The sequence below is a fragment of the Struthio camelus genome, chromosome 4, assembly GCF_040807025.1.
Source record: "Struthio camelus isolate bStrCam1 chromosome 4, bStrCam1.hap1, whole genome shotgun sequence".
Lineage (NCBI taxonomy): Eukaryota > Metazoa > Chordata > Aves > Struthioniformes > Struthionidae > Struthio > Struthio camelus.
In genome coordinates this window covers 41,231,437-41,255,871 of record NC_090945.1, presented here as the reverse complement: position 1 = coordinate 41,255,871, position 24,435 = coordinate 41,231,437, and the positions used below count along the sequence as shown (strand labels likewise).

Genomic DNA, 24,435 nt, shown 5'->3' with positions numbered 1-24,435 from the left:
AGTCACGTTTTTGGAGGTGAAGACATGCACATCGTACGGGCCACAGTCGGCAAAGCCCCAGAACCTGCAGAGTCGAGGATCTGCGTTTCACTGCGGAAAAATACTTCCTGCACAGTTCCTTTGGGGAAGGACAGGGGAGGGGACATACCAGAAACCCACAACAAGTAGTATTTCTGGACAAGGGCACTTCCTGATATTAGCTGTCAGATAAATCCAAAGCTCAAGACATCTATAAATAGGACAAATAGGAAAAAGAAATCTAGTGAGAGATCAGATGTTACTTATGTAAAGTAGAATTTGCATCTTTTTCTTAAAATAAATTCTGATTCAGTTATCCTAAAGCAATGCACAAGGCATAAGTAGGCATATCTTAACAACCTAGACACTGGCACTTGCTCTAGTCACTAGTCCTTCATTCTGCAAAAAATGATTTAGAAATATTTTCCCTACTGCTAATAAATACCATTGTCTCAGTCTTTTAATGTGCCCAAGCAACTCACTGGAGGCCACTACACCCATTCTACCACGTTAATTCAGTTTAATACATTGTGCTATGGTTACAACATTTAATAAGAGAGTTTTTTGTTGTTTTTTTTTTTTAAATCACTTCATGGGTTTTGAGGAGGCCGGCAAGTTCTAGCTGCAGATTTCCTACTGAGATTCACCTGGAATAATCAAGACAGGTATTAATTCATTATCTACAGTTTTAAAAGGCATCTTGGGACTGCATTTTAAAAAGTACTTTACAGTTAGATTGGCCAATATTTGGCTAACTGACAAACAGTGACAAGCAAGGTCTAAAAATAAACAGCAATGTTTCAGGGAATAAACTTCATGAAGCTACAGCCAAGACAACTTTTTTAAAATGGAAAACCCACACAAGAACCCAAGAGCCTTACAGAGCTACCCACAGTTAACAGAAGTAATAATTCACTTGAAATTATCTTTTCTTAAAATGCAGGCAAAATTATTACAACATCTATTTCAAACAAACTATTCCTTGTTCAAAATAAATTCAAGGTAATTCATATTCTGAAGTACCAACTAATGTTAACAGGAAATCTAATTGGATCTATATAGGTTTGTTACTAAGACCGGTGTTATTTCCTCCACTAATAACGCTAATAACGTTCCTTTATTATCAAGCTAAGATGGACTGAAAGAAACTTTCACTATTTTGTCTTAACTTTTGACTTCACACAGAATATCAATTCATATATGGATATTCAAAAATTGTGTACATATATTAAACATATGTTAAATACCAATGCTACTTAATCAATCCAATACAGTTTAAAATTTGACATATGCCGATTCAGATGAGGACACACTGGGGATATTTTATTTTTACTTTTTTTTTCTTTTTTTAAGTGAAAAGTTACTTTTATGATATATATACATTGTGTCGCAATTTTGTAAATAAAGAGGAACTATAATTCAGAAATTAATATCTAAAAAAGACAAAATTAGCCAGAATGATCTCAGTGTTTCTAAGTGCTCTCCTAATAAGAAAAACACTAAAAGGTACGAAATTGAAAAGAAAAAATGGAAACCCAAACATCACTAACACAGGTTATAAACAAGAGATCAAGTTAACAGGATGGTAATAAAACAAAAGTAGCACAGCACTAGGTATAAAGAATAGGTGAGAGAAAAAAGGGAGAAATGAAAAAAGATTACCTCGGCATTCAGAAATATACCATCTTCTCACGTGAATCAAAACCAGCAAGGATTTCATCACAAATCTTAAATGTCTTTTGCCCCATTTCCTTAGAACTGCTTGGTAACACTAACAAAACGACTATCCACCATGTCAGATATGTAATCACTATTCTCCAGCAATATCACAATGTCTAGAAATGTTTCAAATACTGAAGCGACATGCCTCAAAGGTTAATCTGAAATAACACAATTTTACAAGCTTCACGAGGACTTAGTAGCAAAGACCAGCTACCCGTTAATACTCAATACAGTCAAGTAAGAGCTAGTAACACTAAAATAGCTGGCTACCTAAAAGACTGCAGAGAGAGAATATACTCCTCCTCTCCACAGTAACAACTACTATCCTTCGCTTGACATCGTTACCTCAAATCATTTTTAATAGCAGAGTTTGAGCTGTGTTGCCATCTGATGGTTGCTCAGTGGCCGATGACCAATGAGTTGGCATTTGCAGACTAAATCACCATGAAGACAAGCTACTAATTAGTAGCTTTCAGCAGTGAGTAACAGGGAAGCCATGAAGGAGGATGGAAACTCGATTTCTCTCGTTCCAGGAAGCGCTTGCTCTTGGCCAGCGTATAGCCAGCGCAACCACTTGCGTTTCCATACCCACACCGCACGTGAAAGGCTTCAGTCTTCAGCTCAGTCAGTTCTGTGCAGCTCACACAGGTTTTTTGTGCTTTGTGTCATCGATACGGCACAGGCCCCAGCAATTTAATGCATCATCTACAAACGCGTGCAACAGGTACTACAGAGAACGTGGAACTCCACCCAGATTGAGACCTTCACAGTCATCCATGCCATAATTCAGACTTAAAACTACTTCCCTTGGTGTTTACTGGCTGCTTTCTACCTCCTTAGCAGGGAAGGCATTCCACAAACTGTTTAGCCATAACAACAATAAAGAGGAGTTTAGTAAATCAGACCACCTGACCAGCATCCATAGCAAATCAGTGCAGAATCTTATTCTGTTCTACACTAGTAGAGCATTCTTCATGCTCTATTGACATGAACAATAACCTGGGTTTTCTTAAGATACATTTTGCTTGGAGACTACAGCCAGAAAGCAACCAATCCAATCAAACTGTGCTTCTGTGCATGCTCAGCATACTTAGTCCAGAAGCTAAATTAACATTTTACGAAGGTACAGTACTGACATGATGTTTAATCAAGAGGGACTTTATCGCTCCCACTGGAGAAGCTCCCAGTCTTCAACCACTCGCAACAGGAAATCACATCTTATATCAAGACTGAATATATTATCACTTCAGCTTTCAGCAACTATCTTACTATGACCGTAGTAATCAGGATAAAAAAAGCCCAACACCACAAAACATCTTTGCCGCATGTTACCCTTCAGCAGCACCCAGCACCTGCATCACTCCTGATGCTTCCTTCAGAAGCTGAGTATGATGAGCTCTGCAGTCTCCCATTAAGGAGGGATTTTTTTCAGCTTTTGAATCCTTTTGAGGGCTCTGGTTACTTGGGGGTCGAGCACCGATTCCACAAGTACAATTCCGCAGTATGACCGTCAGTGCCAGACACAGGCAGGGCCAGCTCCCCACTTCTCACTTTTTAATGTTTTATAACCACCTATCACAAAATCTAGGGATATCTTTACAACATCTTCATTTGCTGTAGAGCCTACTCTTCCCTGATGATATAACTACCCAACCAATTTTGTTAATTTTATAGTTGCTTACTTACAAGGATAAAAGCTACCTCTACACTAAGTACCATCATATATAAATACAGCAAAATACCATGACTTCAAAACATTGACACAGCTATACAAACAAAATTGCTTTTTTATTACTATAGCCATGTCGCCTTCACAAACAGAACAAGCTACTGTACACTGGTAAAAATAAGTTAACAGCCCTTATGTCTACCTTAGTGGTTTGTGCCTGAACGGATGCAGAGATTAAGCAGCACATTTTTGACACCCACAGGGACACTGGCAATGGATACAAAAAAATCTGTAGTACAGCTTGGCCAAGTCTCTCCCTTTCACTTCAAAATATATCCAAGTATTTACTGTCTTGTACACTGGGTATTCCAATATGCCTTTTGACCAAAATAGTCAAAAATTCACACAATCATTCAAACTAGTGATGAGTACTTACATAACCATAAAGCACTGCTGAACTTCGCAAGATTAAATACTTTGCAAAAGTATTCTGTTCAGAAGGTTGGGAGGGTTTCCTAACAAGATCAAGCAGCACCTTATCTCAAAGTCAAAACAAAAATACTATAGGGCACATAATTTAGATACGCCCTAACAGACTTCAGATAACATATGGGAACATTCGCAGGTCACTGAATTTGCATACCAAAGTTAAGTTTTGCATCTTTGTCTCCCCTACAGAAACAGCCCACCAGAATCCATTTTTCAGCTACCATATAACTCAACAATGCAAACACAGAAGAGATTCAGTATTGCAAATATAAAAGCATATCAGGCCTCAGCATCTCTTCTCCACCAAATTCAGTGCATGTCAAAATAGTGCTGCTACTACTACCTGGTTTTCTTACCAGTGCTATTTTTTACCCAAACAAAATTAGAATGAGAAACTTATTACAGAAGCTTCCTTTGAGGTTAATCCTTAGAAGACCAAATCAAAACAGAAGATTCCTCTCTCTCAAGAAATATCTTGCATGTACACCTCATTAGTAATGCTATTCTCATTTCCGGAAATGCATCAAGAATAAATGAACTTGCAATATTCCACCTAGGATCTTTTTTTTTTTTTTCTTCCCTTCTTTGAGAAAGTGGCTAAGAATGGAGCATCTTATGCTGCCTGGGGAAGTGAAGCTGTTCCAGGGGTTCCATGCACTTCCATAAACTCTCATTTATTCTGTCTCACAATACAATTCATCACACCTTCAGCTGCACCAACACTCCCACTTGAAGCCATAACCTAAAACAGATTGAGTCACCTAGATTTTAAACAGAAAGAATCCCACACACCACCTCTCAAAAATAAGTCATTTTTCTTTTGTTTTGCTAGCAAGATTGTATCACTTATCCTGTTTATATTGCAGCCACACAAACAATTGGATCAGCACAAACGAGGCAGCAGAAAACATCAGGATGGGAAAAAAAGCTCTTGAATAAGTTTTGCTGATAAAAAAATACAAAAGATTTAGCCTTCTGTTTTAAGAAGTAAAATCACAAGCAGAAGCTTCTTGCAACTGTACTGGTGGTACAGTTTTCTTTTTCCATCAGCTGCTTGCAAACCATATTTGCACAACAACCTTTATCCCATATAACCCTTGTAAGTTTTTATTTATTTTGGGGTTAATAGGACAAGAACTCTAAATGAATGACTAATTTCAAGTGGAGAGAATTGTACCAGGATTTCCCCCCCACACACTACAGAAAAAGTAAAATAAAGATGGGAGGTAAAGTATCCTTAAAAATAAAGCAGAACTGCAAATACAAACTGAGGAAAAAAAAAAAATCTCTGAAATTTAAAAGCACCAGCCCATGGGTAACAAGATGCATCTTCCCCTTCATAAACCATGAAGGAAACCTCCTTATTAAGCCAAGCTTATTTACTTTAAGAAACAAAAAAGCAGCAAACAAACAGCCTTGTAGCTGATGTGCTCGACCAATGTGTCTTCCTTGAAACTTAACACATTTTCCCAGATGTGTTACACTGATATTACATGCATTTCCACTACAGTATTTGAAATGTTTATCAGAATACCTACAAATAAGGCAAAAAATGGGAAAGTCTTCCTAACTAGAGAAATACTAATACAACCAAATTCTTTGGATTTTTATCAGAGATGAAAAGTAAACTTATGCTCTTTGTTCCAAGAACAAAAATATTTCAACTATTCTTATTTCTGCACTGTTGTAATTCTGTAATGATATACATGCTGCTCATTATTATATTGTTAGCAAGAATTTTTTGGACTGCGGAAATAACCACGTATCAAATCACTTTTACTCAGCTCAGAAAAGACAGGGATGCACAAAGAAATATGCCTACAGACACATGTGCATAAGACAGGCACACAAACAGTATATTTTAACGCCAAAATAAAGATATAAGAGAAACCCTGCAGTAGATGCCTCTTCTTGAAAAGTGGCAAACTTGGTGAACTTCAGAAAAGGAGAAGTGGAACACCACTTCCATTTTGAGACTTATTAAAATGCATCCTTTCATACAGAACATACCCAGCAAGTCAAATCTGCAACACTGGCTGCAGCAAACAACATCCACAGGCTCAGCTGCCGTTCACAAAGAATCTTTGTCGAACTATCTTTCTGCCAGCGCTCCTTTTGAATTCCCAAACAATACCTTGCAAAAATTAGATCCCCTACTGTGGGAAAGTTCCCAAAAGACAAGCCAAAATATATTTTCTCATGAGGATACAAAAAAACCCCAACAAAAAATAAACAAAAAACCCCAAACCCTCAATAAGGAAGTCAGAGTGCTTATAATGACTGTTCAGTATGGTCACTCTTGAAACATATCAACAGATTAGGAGGTCACATTCTTATTTAGAAAGATATTTAGGAAAAAAGCTATCAAAATCAAATCAGTAATTCATGAGAATGAATTTCACTCCATAATCCACATAAGCAAACAGACTTTAGAAGTCCTAGAAAACAAAGAACAGCAACTGGTCTAGTAAAAACTTAGTTAATCTCTTATAATAAGCATAAAATAAATGAAGATCTTCCGAGATTATCTTTAAATCTTTTCTTTCAGGTACAAAGTGTTTTCTAGGAATAACCTGATAACCCATGGAACACTAAATCTTCATGCTAAGCAAAAACATAGTTTTGGGAAGTGCAAAAAAAGTACTGTGCTATTTGCTTTTATTGACCTACAGTTTTATAGCCATGGCAAGCAAGAACTACAGGTCGCATTTGCCTCAAAAGTTCAACTGATGATTTTGCTTATTACTAGCCTTAGCAGACAGGCTGGCCTCGCCGCAGCAGTCGTTAATGCTCTTCTGTTGATGACCGCGTCTCTGCTCACGCTATGAGTTTTTCCTTAGCGTACACAACCTTATTATTGAAACCCCAGCAAACTGTCAGAGGGTTACATTTTGTAACATCCAGCTTCCTTGCAGTCACCCTTCTCTCTGTTGCTGTGCCTCCATCACCCCACCTCTGGCTCCTCACCAGAGGGTGAAGGAGAACCAGCAGGAAGACCGTGTCCCACATGCTCTTGCATCTGAGCAGCATGTCAGGAGGGCAGCAGACAAAAAAAGCTTGGGCTGATGAGTAGATTACTGGGCTTTAGGCCCAGCAAATACACAGAAAACTTACTGAAGTGAGAAGCCTGCAGCATTGCTACAGAAAGGAAAGGCAGCGCCTTTATTCTCCCAATTTCAAGCGTAGGAGAGTATGTCTGCAAGATTCAAGAATACACTCACAGCTCATGCAAACAGAGCCACTCTCTGAATCTAGATCAAATACTTCTGTGGCCAAAGCAGTGCAGAATTCAACAGAGACAGCAAAGCACATCCTATAAAACAGATAATTAATCAAGCAGGCAATTACACTGAGCTTAACATTGCTACAGTTAAACTGTTAGTTTCCAAGATACCTACTTTAAAATTGGCTGGGATACCTACAGCTAAGCAAGCTGCAATCTTTCGGTGTAATGAGAAAGCATACAAGTGTTTAGCTCCAGGCTTCAAATCAGCTATTTTTACTCTGTAGGTAACGGCTTCCCAATCACGCCAAAGTCCTTGCGAGCATCCGTGAAACTCTTATGCTGCTAGAGGACACAGAAATCTACAAATACAGGAACTACTAGCATACGCGTACTGGATCATATGGGAGTATTACTGCAAAAGAAATCAACAATTCTACATTCTCACCATTCTCAAAGCTCTCAGCAACAAAGACGTAAGCGGCTATGGGCAAAAGCATCCTCCTTCGGAAAGACTGGGGAATAAACATCAGCATTTTCTTTCTGAGCAAACAGAACACTGAGGAGCTTGCTGCAGCATACGTATAAGCCACAGTTTCAGGAATTGCATGAAAATTCGCAGTGGAAGGTTGGACTCTGACATTCCAGAACTTTTTGACAATTTGAGATTAGAGAGGTCACAAGAAAGAATCTGAGCTACATTAGGATTTTCAGTCTTGGCTACCAGGCACAAAAAGACATATTTGTACATGCAAGTTCGTAGGAGATAAAATTAGGCTGCATAGTAATACTAGCTCAGCAGTAAATATCAAGAGTAAAAAAAGTATATCTACTTCAGAGATAAATTTTGTAATTTTTTTTTCCCTTTGTACTAAGCAAATATATCACTTGCTTTGTCAAGTAAACATCTCATTTCTTCCAAACAGTTACTTTGCTTTTTAATCCTTTAAGAAACATGGCAGGAAAAGCCTCTACGGCCAAAGGGTCATCCTTCTATGACAATTACTTCTGTTGTAGCTATACCTCTCCCACACAGTTATCGCCCAAGGCGCACCAAGAGACAGACTTGACCCTTCCAATTCATCAGACCCTGCATCTTCAATTTCTAAGGATGTTAACTAGTTCTAATGTATTTCCAAAATCCTGCAGCATCCCGAGGGTTTCCGTTTGTCTGTTTTCCTCAGACAAACAACAGTTACAGCTGATTTTACGACGGCAACTTTACTTTAAGCCAACTGCCAAACAAGAGGAAAGCGCCTGGACCAAGAATTTGCAGCTGCCTTTCTTCGTTAAGTTGTGTTACTAACCATGCACAAAGTGCCAAACACGGAAACTTCTCAACAGTCTCATGCCTGCCCTTCAGATTTAGTTAAGGTAGTCAGCTGAAAGCCGGAACGCTACCCCAGCAAGCGGAGGTAAGAACGAAGCCAAGTCTCATCCTGTTGGCCAGACGGGCTCCCAAAGAGCAGAATCCCAAATCTTGCGGAGGCGTACCTGTCCGCAAACTGAACTACTCGGAAATAACCACGTTAGGAAGCGTTCTGAGACCCACGATGGAAAGATCATTACGATTATGTACTACACATAAATATCGGGCTTTAGTTGCCAGTCATAGTCCTATACATTACTAGGACCTCTGCAAGGAGGACCAGCAATTTAGTAACCGGTTCTTAACATACTACTGCTCTTAGCAGCATGGCAACGGGGGATAAGCCCATCTTTAAAGATTAGTGTGAAAGAGATAGTAACACGGCAGCATGCTGATAGTGAAGAAACCTGAAAACAAAATTCACCAAAATCTAAAATATTTCTAAATTTTCTTTTCCCAAACTCAAACTAAAGAAATACCAGTAAGCAGCGTGAAAAAGTTAATTTTAGTCCTCTAGCATTTTTGATACATACACATACACTAAATCTGAATTTAAAGACTAACTATCATCTTCTAAGCAGGACTCGCATTTATTTTCTATGATCCCATTAAACTAGAGTGCTTTTTATATATTTGCTAACAGATCACTATATCAAGAAGTAAGTGTTTGTTTCTGTCTTATCTTAAGAGATTCCACGCAATCAGACTATCAGCAGTTACAAGCTTAAAACAACATAACTGGAGAACAAGCTGAAAGTTTATTTGGAAAAGGCATAGGTACATCCTATAATTAAACCATTGTTTCTCTCAAGTGCTTGGAGAAGGGAATATCTGCCAAACAGTAGCATCCTGTTTAGATGTGTTCTGACATTAAGTGACGCACTAGCATCAAACTAAGGATAACTACAGTTTTCCCCTCTCCTCTTAAAATGCAGCCTGATGTTGTTTCTTCTCTGCTGCTGTCGTTACCACTCTGCTTAATTGCCTGAATGTACCACACTGACCGATTCCAGAAGAAAACCTTAGGCACCTAACACATTTAGGGGACACATTTAAACAAAACAAAAAACAAAAAACTCCCCCATACACACATGTACACCTTCCCTCAGACGTCATTACCTGGCATGAAAACAGTGAGCTAGTATGTGCAGTTCTGAGTTACTCATGTAACATACCATGCAAATGAGTTGTTATGATAAAGTTTAGTGCTGTTTTTTTTTTTTGAAAACAAAATCAGCCCCCTTTTTTTTTTTTTTTTTTAAAATGTGAAGCACACCAGTATAAAGCTGCACACTTTCTAAGCTGACCTCTGAAGATAATAAGAAATTGTTCTGAAGAGACTCGAAGCTATAAAGGTCATAGAAAAAGACGTTTGGAGAAAAAAAATAGGTTGCTACTATGCACAGCTTAAGGGCATAAAACCACTTGTAATTTATGAACATTTAAATGTTAGATTCCCCAAAGAAGTTAAATTAACTTCCTTGTAAAGAAACTTGTAAAGAAAAAAGGAGCAGTTTAATAAAGCAATTAAAGAGAAGAGCTCTGTTATACAACAGACATGTTAAAGCACAGGTTACATGCATTATGGATTATCGTATTTTTTGAGGTTCTCAGTCAATGGAGTGTTGTCCTGTAACTCAGAGTTCAAAAAAGCTTCGTAAACAAGGACACATCAGAGACATGAAGCTAAGGATTTCCCATAACAATTTCAGAATATTCATTTTACTTTCAAAAAGAAAAGAAAAAATCATCAGTCTAGTCCAAAATTACAGAGAGAATTTTGCACTATGGAAGAAGCTCGTGCAAAGTTAAATTTGCTTCTTTCAACAATTTTTATCACACTTAGCTGTTATCAAAACTGCGCAAATAAGAGCTTGCTATCCTACAGTCATTTCACTGCTCCCAGCTGAGCCTGCAGTGAAGTCATTTTGCTAAATTTGCACCATGACAATCTAGGGCAAAATAGTAATGTCAAACACATATTTACACCCTCATGAGATGGGAGAAGCTGAGCCACAGAACAGTTTGTTAAAGCAAATAAGCTCTCTCCTACTCTTTCCTGCCCTGACATGAATATGATAAATATATTTCCTCTTTCCTCAACCTAAAGATACCTAGTGATTTCTCAAAAAACAAAAATGAAAAGCTACCTTTACAAGATAACATGGCTTAAGTACAAGGAAAGGAAAACAGAGATAGTTAAGAGTTACTTTAAGGGAGGAGGAAAAAAAAGTCTTTGTGTCTTTATATAAAGAAAGGTTTGGAAAATTGTCCTTGATAGCTGCATTAGAAAGATACCATGCCCAACCACTTTTTTTTTTTTTTTTTCAAATTCCAACACTGTCGTAAGATAAAACTGAAATAATTCCCAGAAAGGAAAACAAAGATTAATAAAAACCCCTCCTCAACCCGCTCCATTCAGATGAGACACTCATGAAAACGGAAAGGGAATTTTCCTTCTTTAGGCCCTGCTCTCATCAGGAGCAACAGGAGGGCACATCTGACCACCAGTTTCAAGTATTTCCAGTGCTAATAACACATTATGTTTCCCACAAATTCGGTCTTATTTGTGGACTGTTCTGGTCGGTGTCAGCTTCATGGCTTTGAGGGTGGGTTTCTTTTCCCGAGGAGACGGCCACAGCAGGCTCTCAGTCTGCTGATTCTTGAAGTTTTACAGCATTAATGCAGCCCTGGCGTTCCCGATTTAGCTCCCTGCTCCATGCCCTTCACACTGGCTTTATCCCTGCATTCAAGCTAATTTCTCCACCGCCTCACTTCTCTCCCTCTCCCCCCCCCCCCCCAACTGGCAAGGACACAACAAAGTTTGCCAGCGCGCTCGGCCTGCCCCCGGGGAAGTTTTGCCTCCCCAGGCCCAGTCTGACGGCCCAGGCGCTACCCGAGCGCCTGGTTTCTGAGCAATCACCAGTCTCCTCCGGTCAGACAACTGCCCACCTCCCCAGGTCGGACACCGCCGCCGCAGTCCCCTCGCGGGAACGAACGCCTCTGCCAGCAAAAGGAGTCTCGCTGCAAGTTCGCAAGCGGCGTCTTTCCCAAGAGAGAGCAGTCAGGCTCCTCTGCCTTTCACAACATACCAAAAGGCTGGTTCTAACACTGAAGGCAAACAGACATTTGGAAAGCAAAGGTCAGACAAGGACAGAGAAACAGCTTCAGCACCGCAAAAATACATTCCAGAATAACTTTAAAAAAGAAAAAAAAGGGGGGTGGGTGGGGAGGAAAATATGGACAAAACACATACTAAATGTAATGCCTATGCAGCCAGTATATTTTTTTCCATAGGCGCTTTTATTTTCTCACACATATTCCATGAGCATCTGGATAAAAATAACTTTACCACAATGACGTATCTACAGTAGGAGGAATGACTTATGGGTGCAGACTGAAAGTCAAGGTTTTCTCTTTGCCCCCAATTTGAAAACGTCACCAGCCAATCAGAAGCTGGGCAAAATAATCAGTAATAACATCTCTTCCTAAAAATCAGAACACACCAAGTTCTCAGGGAGGAGAACAAGCCTTGGGAAAACAGGACAGATGGTGCTACAACTCCAAGCGAAGTAACTCCTTGTATCATTAGCTATCGAACTGCAGCTTGATGTGGGGATCAGCGTAAAGCTTATTAGTCTTTAGACAGCTGGCAGCAGTCGCCACTGCAGTAACCGCTCTGGAGCAGAAGGCACTCGTTCACTTTAGCTGTTTTTCAGGTCATGTTAAGTCAAAACGCGTCTACGCGTCCGCTTGCGCCCCAGCCCCTCATTTAACCTCTTTTAAGGCTCTGCAAGCGCGGTTAAGCTTAGGGCAGCAAACACCTTCCCCAGCTCCTTCGCGTATCCCGAGAGGGCGGGCGGCAGGGGCAGCAGCGCAGCCCCACGCCGGTGCCGCTGCGCGGGGGTCGCGCCCTGCCCCGCCGAGCGGCCGCCGCCCCGCGCGCCCGCAACGCTGCCGAGCGCAGCGGCGCCCCGGCTGCACAGCGCGCCGCGCAGAAAACTCGGAGAACACAACGTGCGCGCACCTATTTTCTGTTTTGTTTTACCCGGAAGCAATGTTCAACAGCAGACCCGCGACCGTCGTCCCCCGCCCCCCCCCGGCCCCACAAACACGCTCCCCCCTCCGCCCCAGGTCGGGGGCGCGGAGGAAAGCGCCCCCCTTCCCTCCCCGCCGGCTCGTGTCTCGGGGGAGGACGAGCCCCGCGGCCGGCACCGGCCCCGCGGCGCCCCCTCGGCGGCGGGGGCCGGGGGCGCCTACCTGGGGGCTCCTCTCCGCCGGGTTCTTCATCACCGCCTGGCGGAAGCTGTTATCCACGTAGGACGCCATCGCGCCCCGCCCGGTGCCCGCCGCCCGCCGCCGCTGCCCGGCGGGGCGGGAGGGCCGGCCGCGGCCTGGCGCTGCTGCTCCCGCTGCTGCTCCCGCTGCTGCCGCCGCCGCCGGGGCGCTGCGCTGCGCTCCGCTCCGCGCGGGGACACCGAGGGCGGCGCGGCGCCGCGGGCTCCGCAGCGCCGCCGCCCGGAGGAGGCCTCAGCGGCGGCCGAGCCCCAGCCCCAACCCCAGCCCCGCCGGCAGCGGCGACAACGGCGCGGGGGCGCCCGCCGCGGGGGGCGCCTGGCGGCGGCAGCGGCGGCGGCGGCGGCTCCGCGCTCCCGCTCTAGCCGGCTCTGCGCCTCCCGCCGTCCCGCTCCGCCGCATCCCCCCCGGCGGCGCCGCTGCCGCCGCCGCCGCCTCCCATCCGGGGCTGCTGTGGGGGCTCCGCGCCCGCCTCGGCCACGGGGAAGTTGCTGGCGCGGCGCGGCGGGGCGGGGCGGCGGCGGCGGCGGGGCGGGCCGGGGGCGGGCCGGGGGACCGCGGCGGGCCGCCCCCCCCTCCCCGCCCCAGCCCGGGGCTCCCCGCCGCCGCCGCCGCCGCCGCCCTGCGCGGCCGGGGCTGCCCCCCCCCCCCCCCCCCCCGCCGACAACGGGCTTTGTCCGGAGTTTTTGCTCTGCGTTTGCTTCCGAAATAGGCACTCGGCCGCGCTTGCATGTCTGGTTTGGTTTGCTTTTTTCCTTTCTTTTGGTTTTTTTTTTTTCCTCCCCCCTCTCTCCCAGGCTTTAGTTGCAGTTGATATAATAGAAAATTGTCACTTTTCCTTTATCCCCGCTGGAAAGCTGCCCTCTGAACAAGGGGGGGGGGGGGGGTAGCACCTGGATGGTGTTTGACGCGCGCCTGCTCGGCTGGGCGAGGCGGAGGCGGAGGGTGTACCTGCCGCCCCGGCTTGGCTCCTGCTGCCTCCCTTTGATTCGCCGTATCTGCTCTTTCCTTTGGGACAAGAAACTGAGGATAGTAGTTGCTGTTTGCACCGTTGATGCGATCCTGTTTAGGTACGCCTATAAAATCCCTCCTCCGCAGACGAGGCAGCCTTCCTTCACTCAGGGCACCCAGTCTTTTTTGTTTTTGTTTGTTTTTTAATTTTTCTCTCAGCTAGCACTCTGCTACCCAGCATTTTTCCGTGCATTTGCCTTAGGAAGAGTACCGACACAGTGATCCCAGGAGCTTTTTGCCTCCCCCCACCCCCCGCCCCAGCCTGTTTTCTGGCTGCTTTTTCAGGCATGCTCCGAGAGCTTCTGGGTGGTTTTCCGCGTTTCAGCCCAGACAGGCTCCCGCCAGCCCGTTGTCAGGGCTGCCTGGCTGGATGCAGCCCCCAGAGAAGCCCTTTTGCCCGCCTGCCGGGCACCTGATCGCCCTTGGGAGTCAGCGGTGCTTTGGGTGTTGGTCGGAGCTATGCCGATCCTAAAGAGAACTTGACTGAATGTTTGTAATTTTCCTTTCCGCTGGCGACAGGCGCCAGCGAGGTGCCGGCTCAATACTGTCGGTGAGGGAGCTGCAAGAGCTGGACATGGGAAAAGAAGCCCGGGAAGCCTCAGTCTGTGGGATGCAGTGACCCTTCGCCGAGGGCACCTGTTGTCATTCTTCCCAAAACTAATCCATATCAGCCAGTTGTCCTCGCTGTCATTGTTGCATAAGAACCGAGGAAGGAAACGGTGTGAAATGTTTAATTTAACACCTTTATGGGAGATATCGAGTGGGTTTTTCTTCTCATAGGAACATAATTTTTAAAGCGTAGAGGTCTTGTAACGTGGCTGGTTTTATTTGTTTACCGTGACACTGAACGCAGCACAGCAGCTTTACCAATATCTAGACACGAAACTATTACATGTCATTAACGGTCACGTAAAACTATTAGGGTATTTGCTCTTGTAAACAGTGTGTACCCTTTGCTGATCTGTATCCTATAACGGAAATAATGTTAACGTTAAGAAATCTGTTTGAGTTATTTTCAATCACTAGCATAGGTTTACACATAAAATATAAACATTACAATATCTTATTTATGAAAATTTCTTTTTTTTTTTTGCATAAAATACTTCTGGTCTCAAAAGACATAATCTTTGTCTTACACTTCTAGGTACAGATGACTATCAAACAGGCTGTGCCTTCAGATTGTAATCTACTAAACCTACTGAATTTCCACATATAGTTCATTTATAAAGATAACTCCGAGCTAATCTCATATGCGTAAGTAAAGTATTTTTGCAGCTAATACTGAGAATTCTGGACAAAACAGGCAAAATGACTAGAGGAAGCTCCAAAAACCACCTATTATACCTTGCTTGTCAGTGCTTATTAGTAGTCCCTTTTTTTTTTTTTTAAACTAACAGATTGTTAACTAACGTAACGTCCTTTCCCCCCAAAATAACAGTTTTAAATACATCTCACATTCATCATCAGAGAGTATCATTTCTTCACATTAATCAAGCCTGCAGCTATATGAAAATGCCAGATTTTCTTAAGATCAACTTACCAACTCAGAGTGTTAAGATTTTCTTTTTTTGTGGGGCATATGTATACTCTGGGTGCCACAGGAATGCGAGGAATGCTCTCCTGGGCTCTTTTCTTGAATCACTTCAGGGCACTAATTCGCTCCTTTTACATAGTGAGTAGCTTGCTTGACATGTTCATATCTCTAAATCAAAACAGAGCTACCCACTCTATTTTAATATGCAATTATCTTTAATTTCAGACCTATTTGCTTTAACAGCATCAAGTGAAGTCTTTTACTCTGATTAATTTTTGTTGTGTTATCTGTTAACACAGCGTCTGTGACTCACAGTGATATTTAATTTCAGCAGTTGGGATTTTTTGGCTCTGATCATTTGATCAGTACAGCAAATCTTAATAGTTATAGAGATACGTCAAAGTAACAAATTACTAGAGATGGGAATGAGTGAGAGCTAGAAAATTATATTATATATTCAAAAATTTCTTAATAATATTTAACAATAATACTTTGTACCTTATAGTTTATTTAGTGTCTATTAGCAACATATCTGGATTAGGCAAATGCTTTTGATTTGTTTATATATATTCTTCATGGTAGATACAAGTCTTATCTTTTATGTTGATTTTTTTCTTGCTAATATCAGAATAGTTCTTATATCTGAACAGAAAACAACAGCAAACAGCTGTCAAGATATTAAGGAACAACAATAACCATTAAACATCTGATTATCATTGGGGAAAACCATTTTCGTGCAAATATTCAATAACATACAGTGTCAAAATGTTTCAACTTTCACATTCTCTTAGTCTCAATCTATCTCCTCTATTTTCTAGCTTTAACAGGAGAGCAATATGTTTTAGAATACAGTCAGATATCAAGATCTGCCATTTATTTTGCAATTGCCTTATGATCACTTCTTAATGTACATTAAACTGCCTCATTTACATTTTTTTGTTGAACTGGTCATATTATTATGTTATATGGATTTCCTACGCCCTATTGCATTAGAAAATCATGAGTTAACCATGTACAGTGCCTACTGTATTGCTACATTCAGCAGTATGAAAAAGATCCATCTCAAAATATGCCAACTCAACATAATATCCTTTTGCATAGCTGTAATTAAGCACCATTTTGAAGTGATTTATAGCTCATAGAAACACAAGAGTTTGTTTCTTCCTGAATATCTATGTTTCTTTTAAAGGATAAATTGAAAGGGCCAGGGTCAAATGGTTACTAAAACGTCAAGGAAATGAGTTAAACAGTTCTAGCAAGTCATTCTTTATTTATTGCCAACCCTAATTTTTTAAAAGATATTCACACTTGCACTTGACTTAGCCACAGAACTTTAATTTATAACAGCGGTCATAAACAGTCATCAACAGTTAAACTCTTTGTATGATCAGGGAAGGTCAGCCTGCTCTGATGGCGGGGGAGGGAGGAATATAGCATCTTTGGGGATTTCGTAAATTTTATACAGTAAGTATGGATATAAAGCTAGAGCTGGCCTTTTATCCTGTCTTTGGAGACATTCTCATTTTCATACATCTTCTAAAGACTGCACGGCAGCTGAAGCAGATTCATGTGGCTGAGCTCCAGGACTCAGAGCTCCCTGTCTTCCTCCCAGCTCTCTCCTGGCACCTTCTCAGCAATCATGAAAAGTTGCTTTCATAACCCTTTGTGTAGATGCAAAGTAAAAGGGGAGCTGAGGTATCCATCTGACGCACCGCTCCTTAGCTGACCTTCAGAACAGTAGCCATTCCCAGTGGGCCGGGCAGCATCCAATTTTATTGGATTTTAAGTCAAACATGAATGATTTCAGGTACAAGTAAGGCCACTACCAAGGGGAGTCTATCCCCTTTGAGCTGGATTAGCCTCTCTGCTCAGTTTTTTGGATGGCAACATTTCCAAAAGCACTGCTTCTAATCTTTTGGGATTTTTCCTGTCCTTTACAACATCAGGAGCAGACAGTTTTCTAACTCAACTAGTTCTACACTGAGACTGTGGCTGGTAATATCCCTTGGTTCTATTTTGTTTTGAAATTGTGGTGCTAAAAGGCAGTCAGTAGCGTGCATCTGAAAGGGGAGGTTTAAAAAAAGGTTCTGAAGCATGAAAATCTTGGGTGATGCTCTAAACTAGCCTCCTCTGCAGCATCGTTTACAGTAGTCTCAGGGTCCTCTAGCCACGTAGCTATTTGCCGACTAGAGATGACTAGTGTACGAGCACAGTATAACCGCTACTTTGTATGCTGGAAGCATTTCCTGAAGTGTGTGGTAGAAAGGTATCAGTGAGCTAACACAGTCTGTGTTAAAATAATTCTTGAATGTATACCATTGGTTTAAGGTCCTTTTGTATTTGGAAGGCAGTATAAAATTCAAAACATAGTAAAGGAGAATCTAGCCTTGGGCAAAAAGCAAAAGTTATCTTTTGCTAAAAAACCAAACACACACACATGCAAGGAAGAATTTGTGATTACTATGATGTATTTCGTGCATTTATTCAGAATTTTAAATTGTTTGCATAGCCACCTTTGGGAGTATTTATCCTTCAGTCTCTGCTATAGGCACAAATCTATCTATGCTGGCTTTAATTAATTGAAATACTAGCAGTAACAGACCAGGGACCAGCATGAGCTAGCTGTCCACGTATTTACTTGATTCTTTGAGAGGAATTTACAGCCCATCCTGCATTGCCTTCAGCCACACTGATAAAAATTACACAGACAAAAGGAAGACTGGCTGAAAATTTGTATTGCAGTAGCACCTAGGAAACCTGATAATGGATCGTGGCCCATTATCCTGCATGCTATACAAACGTGGACCAAATTAGCGTCAACTCTTAAAGACCACACCTGTATTTCTGAAATAAGCTCACATGTCTCCACCCAATCTTCATTCACACTTGTGCCTGTAACACAGGTGCGCCCATTACCTCTTGTAAGTGGAAGTGCTACCAGGAGATGGTTGTGGCAGTGGCTTTCCACCAAGCCCCAGGAGAGCTAGGTCTTTCATCCCGGTGCCCTCAATGGGACAGCAATGTTCAGCAGCTCACTTCAACTCCGTGGGCTCCAGGTTCTCCGCCTGGGAAAAGAGGCCCGATAATACCAACTTGACCTCTTTTGTAGAGTATTCTGAGAGGCAAGGAAAGCGCTATAAGGTGCTATTACTAATTATACTAACAGTGTTCCGAGTTCTTCAAAATAGAAAATTAACCACAGACATAAAATAGTTAAATAGCGTCTCTGTCATTATTGGAATGCATAGCAAAAAAGGTTATTTCAGTGAAGGAACATCAAACATAGACCAGCACATGGGTGCCTCATTGTTAATACTAACTCCAGAAAAGACCGGCCATTTTGTTTCATTTCTTGAATTGTACCTGCTACACCGTGACAAAAGCATCAGACAGACTAAAAGCAGATTCCTTTTAGATGGATGACACTTTTTGAAGGATTCACAGGAAAAAAATGCAGTCTCTTCCTCTCCAAATAATCAACCATAATCTAATCCAGGTGGGATATATAAGAGCAATTTAGACTGTTGCATTTATATAAATCAGTTTTATGAACGATGTATTCAGTGTCAAATATATCTAAAATATTATATTTAACTAAATAGTATCAAAAATGAGAGTAAATATTTAATTCTTATTCACTATCTTTAAAGTTTTCCTAGTTGGAAAAATTAGAGTCCGAATTTACATTTTGGTGTTTTGTTTTTAAACCAATACATTTTCTAAAAGAAAATATACAACTTACTCTTTCTAAAAAAACTGTAATGGATTTGTTTAAAATAATCTTTTGAAATTTCTACAACCCAAACATTACATAATTGTGCCGAAAAATGAAAAAGGGAAATTGTATGGAAGCCACTTATGACAATTCTACTATTTATTCAAAGCTGGCCAAGTCTTTAAAGAAAATTAACTCGTAAGTATTAAAGGTAGATAGTCAAATAATCATTAACATCCAATGATACTGCTTTTCGTAAAACACTAGGACTTGATAAAGTTACCTGATAGATCATGCAGAAAGTTAAATAAAACATGTAAACATCTTCAAGGAAAATGAAACCTATAGGAAGAGAATATGAGAATAATTTGGTATTAGATGTGCTATTAAGACCTTTACGCTATTTTCAGTATGAGGATTCTATATTGATTGCCTAATTTCCACTCCATATAATCAGAAACCTTGAAAATATATATATATATAACCTATTATATAAAATATGTGTTTGGACTTCAGTCTATACTAGCTGTTTCAAAAAATATAAATATATTCATAATTTTTGCATTGCTGTGGAGCATTATCCTATGAATTCAGTTTACAGCTGGTTACATTTTTCTGTAATGAATTATTGATTAATTTTTCTAGATATTGCCTTTCTCGGTCAGCCACAAAACACTGTTTACTGCACTGCTAAATTAGCTTGTGCTAGAACTATTTCCTGGAAAGAATCCTTGAATGCTGCGCAGCCGTCAGCTTTCAGCTCTTCACTCTCATCATCATTTTCTATAGATCTCATCAATGCTCTTCACTGCTTACTTTAACACAGTATATTGCATCACAAATTGATTTTAATACCATACTACCAGCAATTGTTAGAAAAGCATTTACATTTCAATTGCTTCCTAATAACCTTCATAATTTATTCTATTACTTTGCAATTAATAATCATTGTGTAGAATGTTTATGTGGTTCAATCTTCTTCATCTTTTAGTTACCGCTTAGATCTGTTCAAAGCATATGGGGATGTGTGGGTGTGAACTTAAGTTTATGTCTTTATGCCATGCATACATAACCTGACAAAGTATATTCGCACCTATAACATAATATGACAAGCACTAGGTACCAATTTAAATGGATAGAATCAACTTGGAGTTCAGTAAGTGCTAGAAAAGTTTTTGGTTTTGTTTTTAAACTTACAAATCAGTGATACTGTAACCCATCAATTCATGTTCCATTTATTTTTCTAGGCAGAAACTATCTGGTACCTGGAATAAAACAAATGTAATTTTATTTTATCCCAGGAGAGCATATTCCAGATAGATAAAAGCTGAGGTAAGCTATCAAGGCAATCTAAGCTTAACATGGAATTGTCCTGATTACTCCTGACAAATTAATGTTGATACACCTAAGCGTGCGTGTGTAGAGGTTCTCACTGCATCCGTAGCCCAAATATATTCATAACAGACAGATCATAAAAAGAAGTAATTTAGGGTTCAAAAGGTTGTATTAGGCCAAGTTTGTTTTCCATGTAATTTATAACCATCAGTAATGTCAGCAGTGAAAATTAAGACTTTCTATTGCTTTCTTTTTGTAGGGAAGTTAATACAATGGGATTGTTATTTCCAGTTGGACTGCCAGCTACTTCTACGCTGGAAATACACAATGATAAATTCAAACATTAATGAAAGATTTCTTGCTCCAACTTATTTTAATGTGAAAGTATAATGACATGAAGGAACAGGCAAAAAATAAGTAATGGCTCACCTGCGCAGTGCTGCTAACTCTGGAATAAAAGTTTACAGAGTGTATTATTGCTGATACCTGTCCTTTAGACAGCTGTCCTTAAGGCTGTAAACTAAAGGATCACTTTCCTTCGGTTTCTTGTGTTAATTTCACTATCTGTTTAATTTAACTGATGTTTAAATAAACTGATGTTTATAACATGCTTTAAAAAGTTGGCAGCAAGCTGTGATAAAAAGCATCTTCCCTACTTCTGTAACAACTGGTTTGTGCCCTAAAATATCCACCATTACCTTACTGTACCACCGCTGGAAAAAACAAAGGAACATACTGTCTGGTTCACTTCTTATTTCCAGAACACATGTACGAAAACTTGGAAAACTTGTCTCCCTCGTTGTTGCCGCGCTCAGCAGAGCTGCTAGCACGGGGAAGTCGTCAGAGGTCTCTAGCTAACCAAGTAAATCTTGTAAATGGTTTTTCAAAGTAAGAAGGAGAAAGTGAAACACAGGAAACAATTGTACAGAGAGTGGTATTAGGGATTACCGTTCTGTGGGAAACAGCCTGACTCTTCGGAAGAAGATACACATTTTAAAAGACACTTGAACTCTTAAAGATTGTGTCACAGGGAAGTTCTTTGCTAGGAATTTTCCTTTTTTTTCATACTGTGAATGCCTTAAAAGTCTGCTGACATCTGAAAACGACTTGGAAGGAGACTGACATGACCACAGCACTGTACACTGCCACGATGTAAACGTGAGATCCATATTTAATTTTTGCCTCTCCTTCAGCTTGAGCTAGCTGAAATGGAGGCAGCTAAATATATGTAGTCCTTGGGATAAGGAAGTCTTGGAATACTTCAAAAGACGGCTCCTTCAAATAAACTGAAGGGTGCAGGTTGGAATCCGCTTACTGTTTTTGGTGTGCAGTTAGCGTTGAAGTGATGAAAGCAGCAGAAGAGCTAAGATGGATCATTTCTCCTGCTTCCGAGTATCTTCATATTATAGGTCAGGCCCTCATCTGCTTAAAATGAATGTATTTCAGTAAGGTCAACAAAATTCTGCCAACTTACAACAGCTCAGGGTCTGCTCCTTGGCTCTGATCCCTAATGTAGTTGCTGGGAATTTTCAGTGTTACAGCAGAATATGGATATGCTCCTTTTGGTCCCTAACTGAAAAATGATACACTGTTTTAAAGTCCCAATAAGAGAGACCCCTCTAACTTATGCTTCACAGCGCACCAGGGAAGGTGTGTGTAGTGAGCAACCAAATGCTCTTGCCCGTGCTCATCCAATGGTAACTAACCTTCGTGTCTTGCTAGCAGTGCACAAGCTTTTGAAATGGTAAGTCTCTCAGGTTAAAGTTAGCTGTATAACTTCATTCCATTGATGTGAATAGCTTAGGATTTTGCCTCAAGCCTTTGCATTACTATTGCATTCAGGTATGAAGTTAGATTCTTCTTTCCGTGGAAGAAAGAAGCTGAAGTACAAGAGAAAATGTCGTCTTTAATAGGTTTATCTTGGTCCCCTGTGTTTCAAAAATAATATCAAGCTCCAGAACTTAAGTATTTGCATGGATATTTTGTTATATTTTAATAGATATTCTGAAGTTTTATTTGAGGAATCTCTAATTCTTAGTCTGTACCCGTCTCTAATATAATTTTAGTAGTGCTCCTACTGCACATATATGTAAATCTCTGAGCGAGACTGCAGGTTGATACTCCTAGGTAATGTAAAGCAATTGATTAAAATGCTCATCAGCACATCTTTAACATGCCAAAAGTGCAAAGAGAAGCCTTTCAGGCAATAACAATGAATTTGGGGGAATAGCAGTAATGATACAGATCTTTAGTTGATTTGAATTTACAGAGCAACACTGAATCTAGGGGAAGTATTTTCTTGCTGTGGTTAGATCTTAAAAGATCTGTGTATGCACGAGTCAAGCTGCACTTGATTTTGTGGGAGCTTTAAACCTGGCACTTCCAAGCACAGTCTTGTGGGGAATAAGGAAGTGGATTTGCAGAGGGAGATACGATGACATTTCAGAAAGAGGGGTCCAATAGTTCCCTGAACCCATTCCACAGTGCTTGCAACTCCTTCTTCTCACATGTTCTAAAGAGTGATAGAAGTGCTAAATACATCCCAGGCATAATAGAGCTTTAAGACAGTAACTCTCTGAAACACCGATGGTTTTGCAATGAGCATACATAGATTTTATCAGCAAAATCGCGCAGGGACTCTATAGCCCTAGCAGAACATCTTTGTCCCCAAAATATTTATGTTTAAATTATACAGTATCTTCTGTCTCTAACAGGCATTTGCAACTCTTTAAAAGGCCTAAACAATAAAATATGCTTAATTGTCCTAGATGTACTTACTTATACGATTATAAAGTGAAATAGGCTAGCTGACATTAAAGGCCTTGGATGTGGAATCCATAAAAATGTGATAACTTGTTCCAGCTGTAATTTCCTATACAATAATTTTCATGAGTTTCTCGGCCTATCATTTCCACAAATTCATTTGAAACATCGCATAGTGGTCAGAAAACCAGAAAAGAACTTGCATTTCTTTTTTCTCCAGAGCAATTCCTGGGGCCAGATACCTTTCCCGGAGTAGCAAGAAGGGGATAAGATATCAATATGCATAGAATTCTTCTGCAGAAGAAGTTAGGATCCCTTTCTGGGTTAAAACAAGCATGACTGGTTTATTCCCCTTTCCCACTCTACTCCTACAAACTACTGCATGCAGCGTGAAAAGATGGGCCTCTCCACCACACCAGAGAATTCAGAAACCAATTCTCAAAATCTTGCCTGAGGTGCAGCTCTTTCCTGACTCTTTTTTTTTTTTTACTGTACATATTTATGTGCTTACTTGTGCAACAAAAAAAATCTTAATGATAGATAGCCTATTCTCAGCCTAATTACCTAGAAAACATAAAGTAGGTGTATGTCTATAAAGCTAGTCCTTGTTCCTGTATTCTGTCAGTCAGCCCCTGCTGCTTTAGCCAAGACAAGTGCCTCACCATCTCACAGCCTTATTAACGATTCCTTTTTGGGCTAAGGTGACTACTGGTTTCTAAACCAATTTCCTCCAGCTACCTATACACATCTAGAGGCTCACTGAGGATGCAAAGACCCTTAATGCTGATTATTAGATGCCTGTCAAGGGCTTACTGACCTAGTTTAGAAACCATATCTCACAAGAGTAATCTTGGCCCCAGTCAGATTATGTATGCTGGTCGACACTTGAAACTTTTATTGGCTCGTCTGTGCCAAGGTAAAGCATGCCAACATAGTTATGCCAGTAAAATTTCAAGAAAAATGTGTAATTATAAAGATGCCTTTCACAGCTACAGCTTATTTCAGCCCCCTCACTAAGAATGAGATACAATATTACAAGAACTTTCAGTAGAACCCAGTTCATACTGGGATTTTTGCTGTTACTGTCACTGTTTTAATTAGAACCACATAGTTAAAGCAGGAGAGGGAAAATGTATAGATTCCTGCTCTGTCCTTTCAACCGAGGAGACAGGCATTTTCATCACTCCTCCTAAAATCTTATCCCCCTGTTTCTGAAGTATGGTTTGAGGCAAGCACTCTGCATCTTCTATCAAACCTGAATCTCTTTGATGATTTGCTTAGGCTCTCATTC

At 40.9% G+C, this 24,435-nt stretch overlaps 1 protein-coding gene and 1 long non-coding RNA gene across 8 annotated transcripts in view; one reads left to right on the top strand and one right to left on the bottom strand.

Moving 5' to 3' along the window:
- Positions 1-12,890, bottom strand: part of RAPGEF2 (Rap guanine nucleotide exchange factor 2) — a 191,945-nt gene extending 179,055 nt beyond the window's left edge. For all 7 annotated transcript variants that reach the window (XM_068942402.1, XM_068942403.1, XM_068942405.1 and 4 more), the window contains exon 1: positions 12,751-12,890. In XM_068942402.1, the coding sequence (XP_068798503.1) occupies positions 12,751-12,819 (69 nt within the window). In that variant the 5' untranslated portion in view covers positions 12,820-12,890. The remainder of the gene's footprint in view (positions 1-12,750) is intronic.
- Positions 12,891-13,474: 584 nt separating this feature from the next.
- Positions 13,475-20,788, top strand: LOC104145568 (uncharacterized). Its single transcript, XR_694367.2, has 3 exons — positions 13,475-13,856; positions 14,317-15,051; positions 20,641-20,788. It is a non-coding gene; the product is annotated as an uncharacterized lncRNA (long non-coding RNA).
- The last annotated feature ends 3,647 nt before the right edge of the window (positions 20,789-24,435 follow it).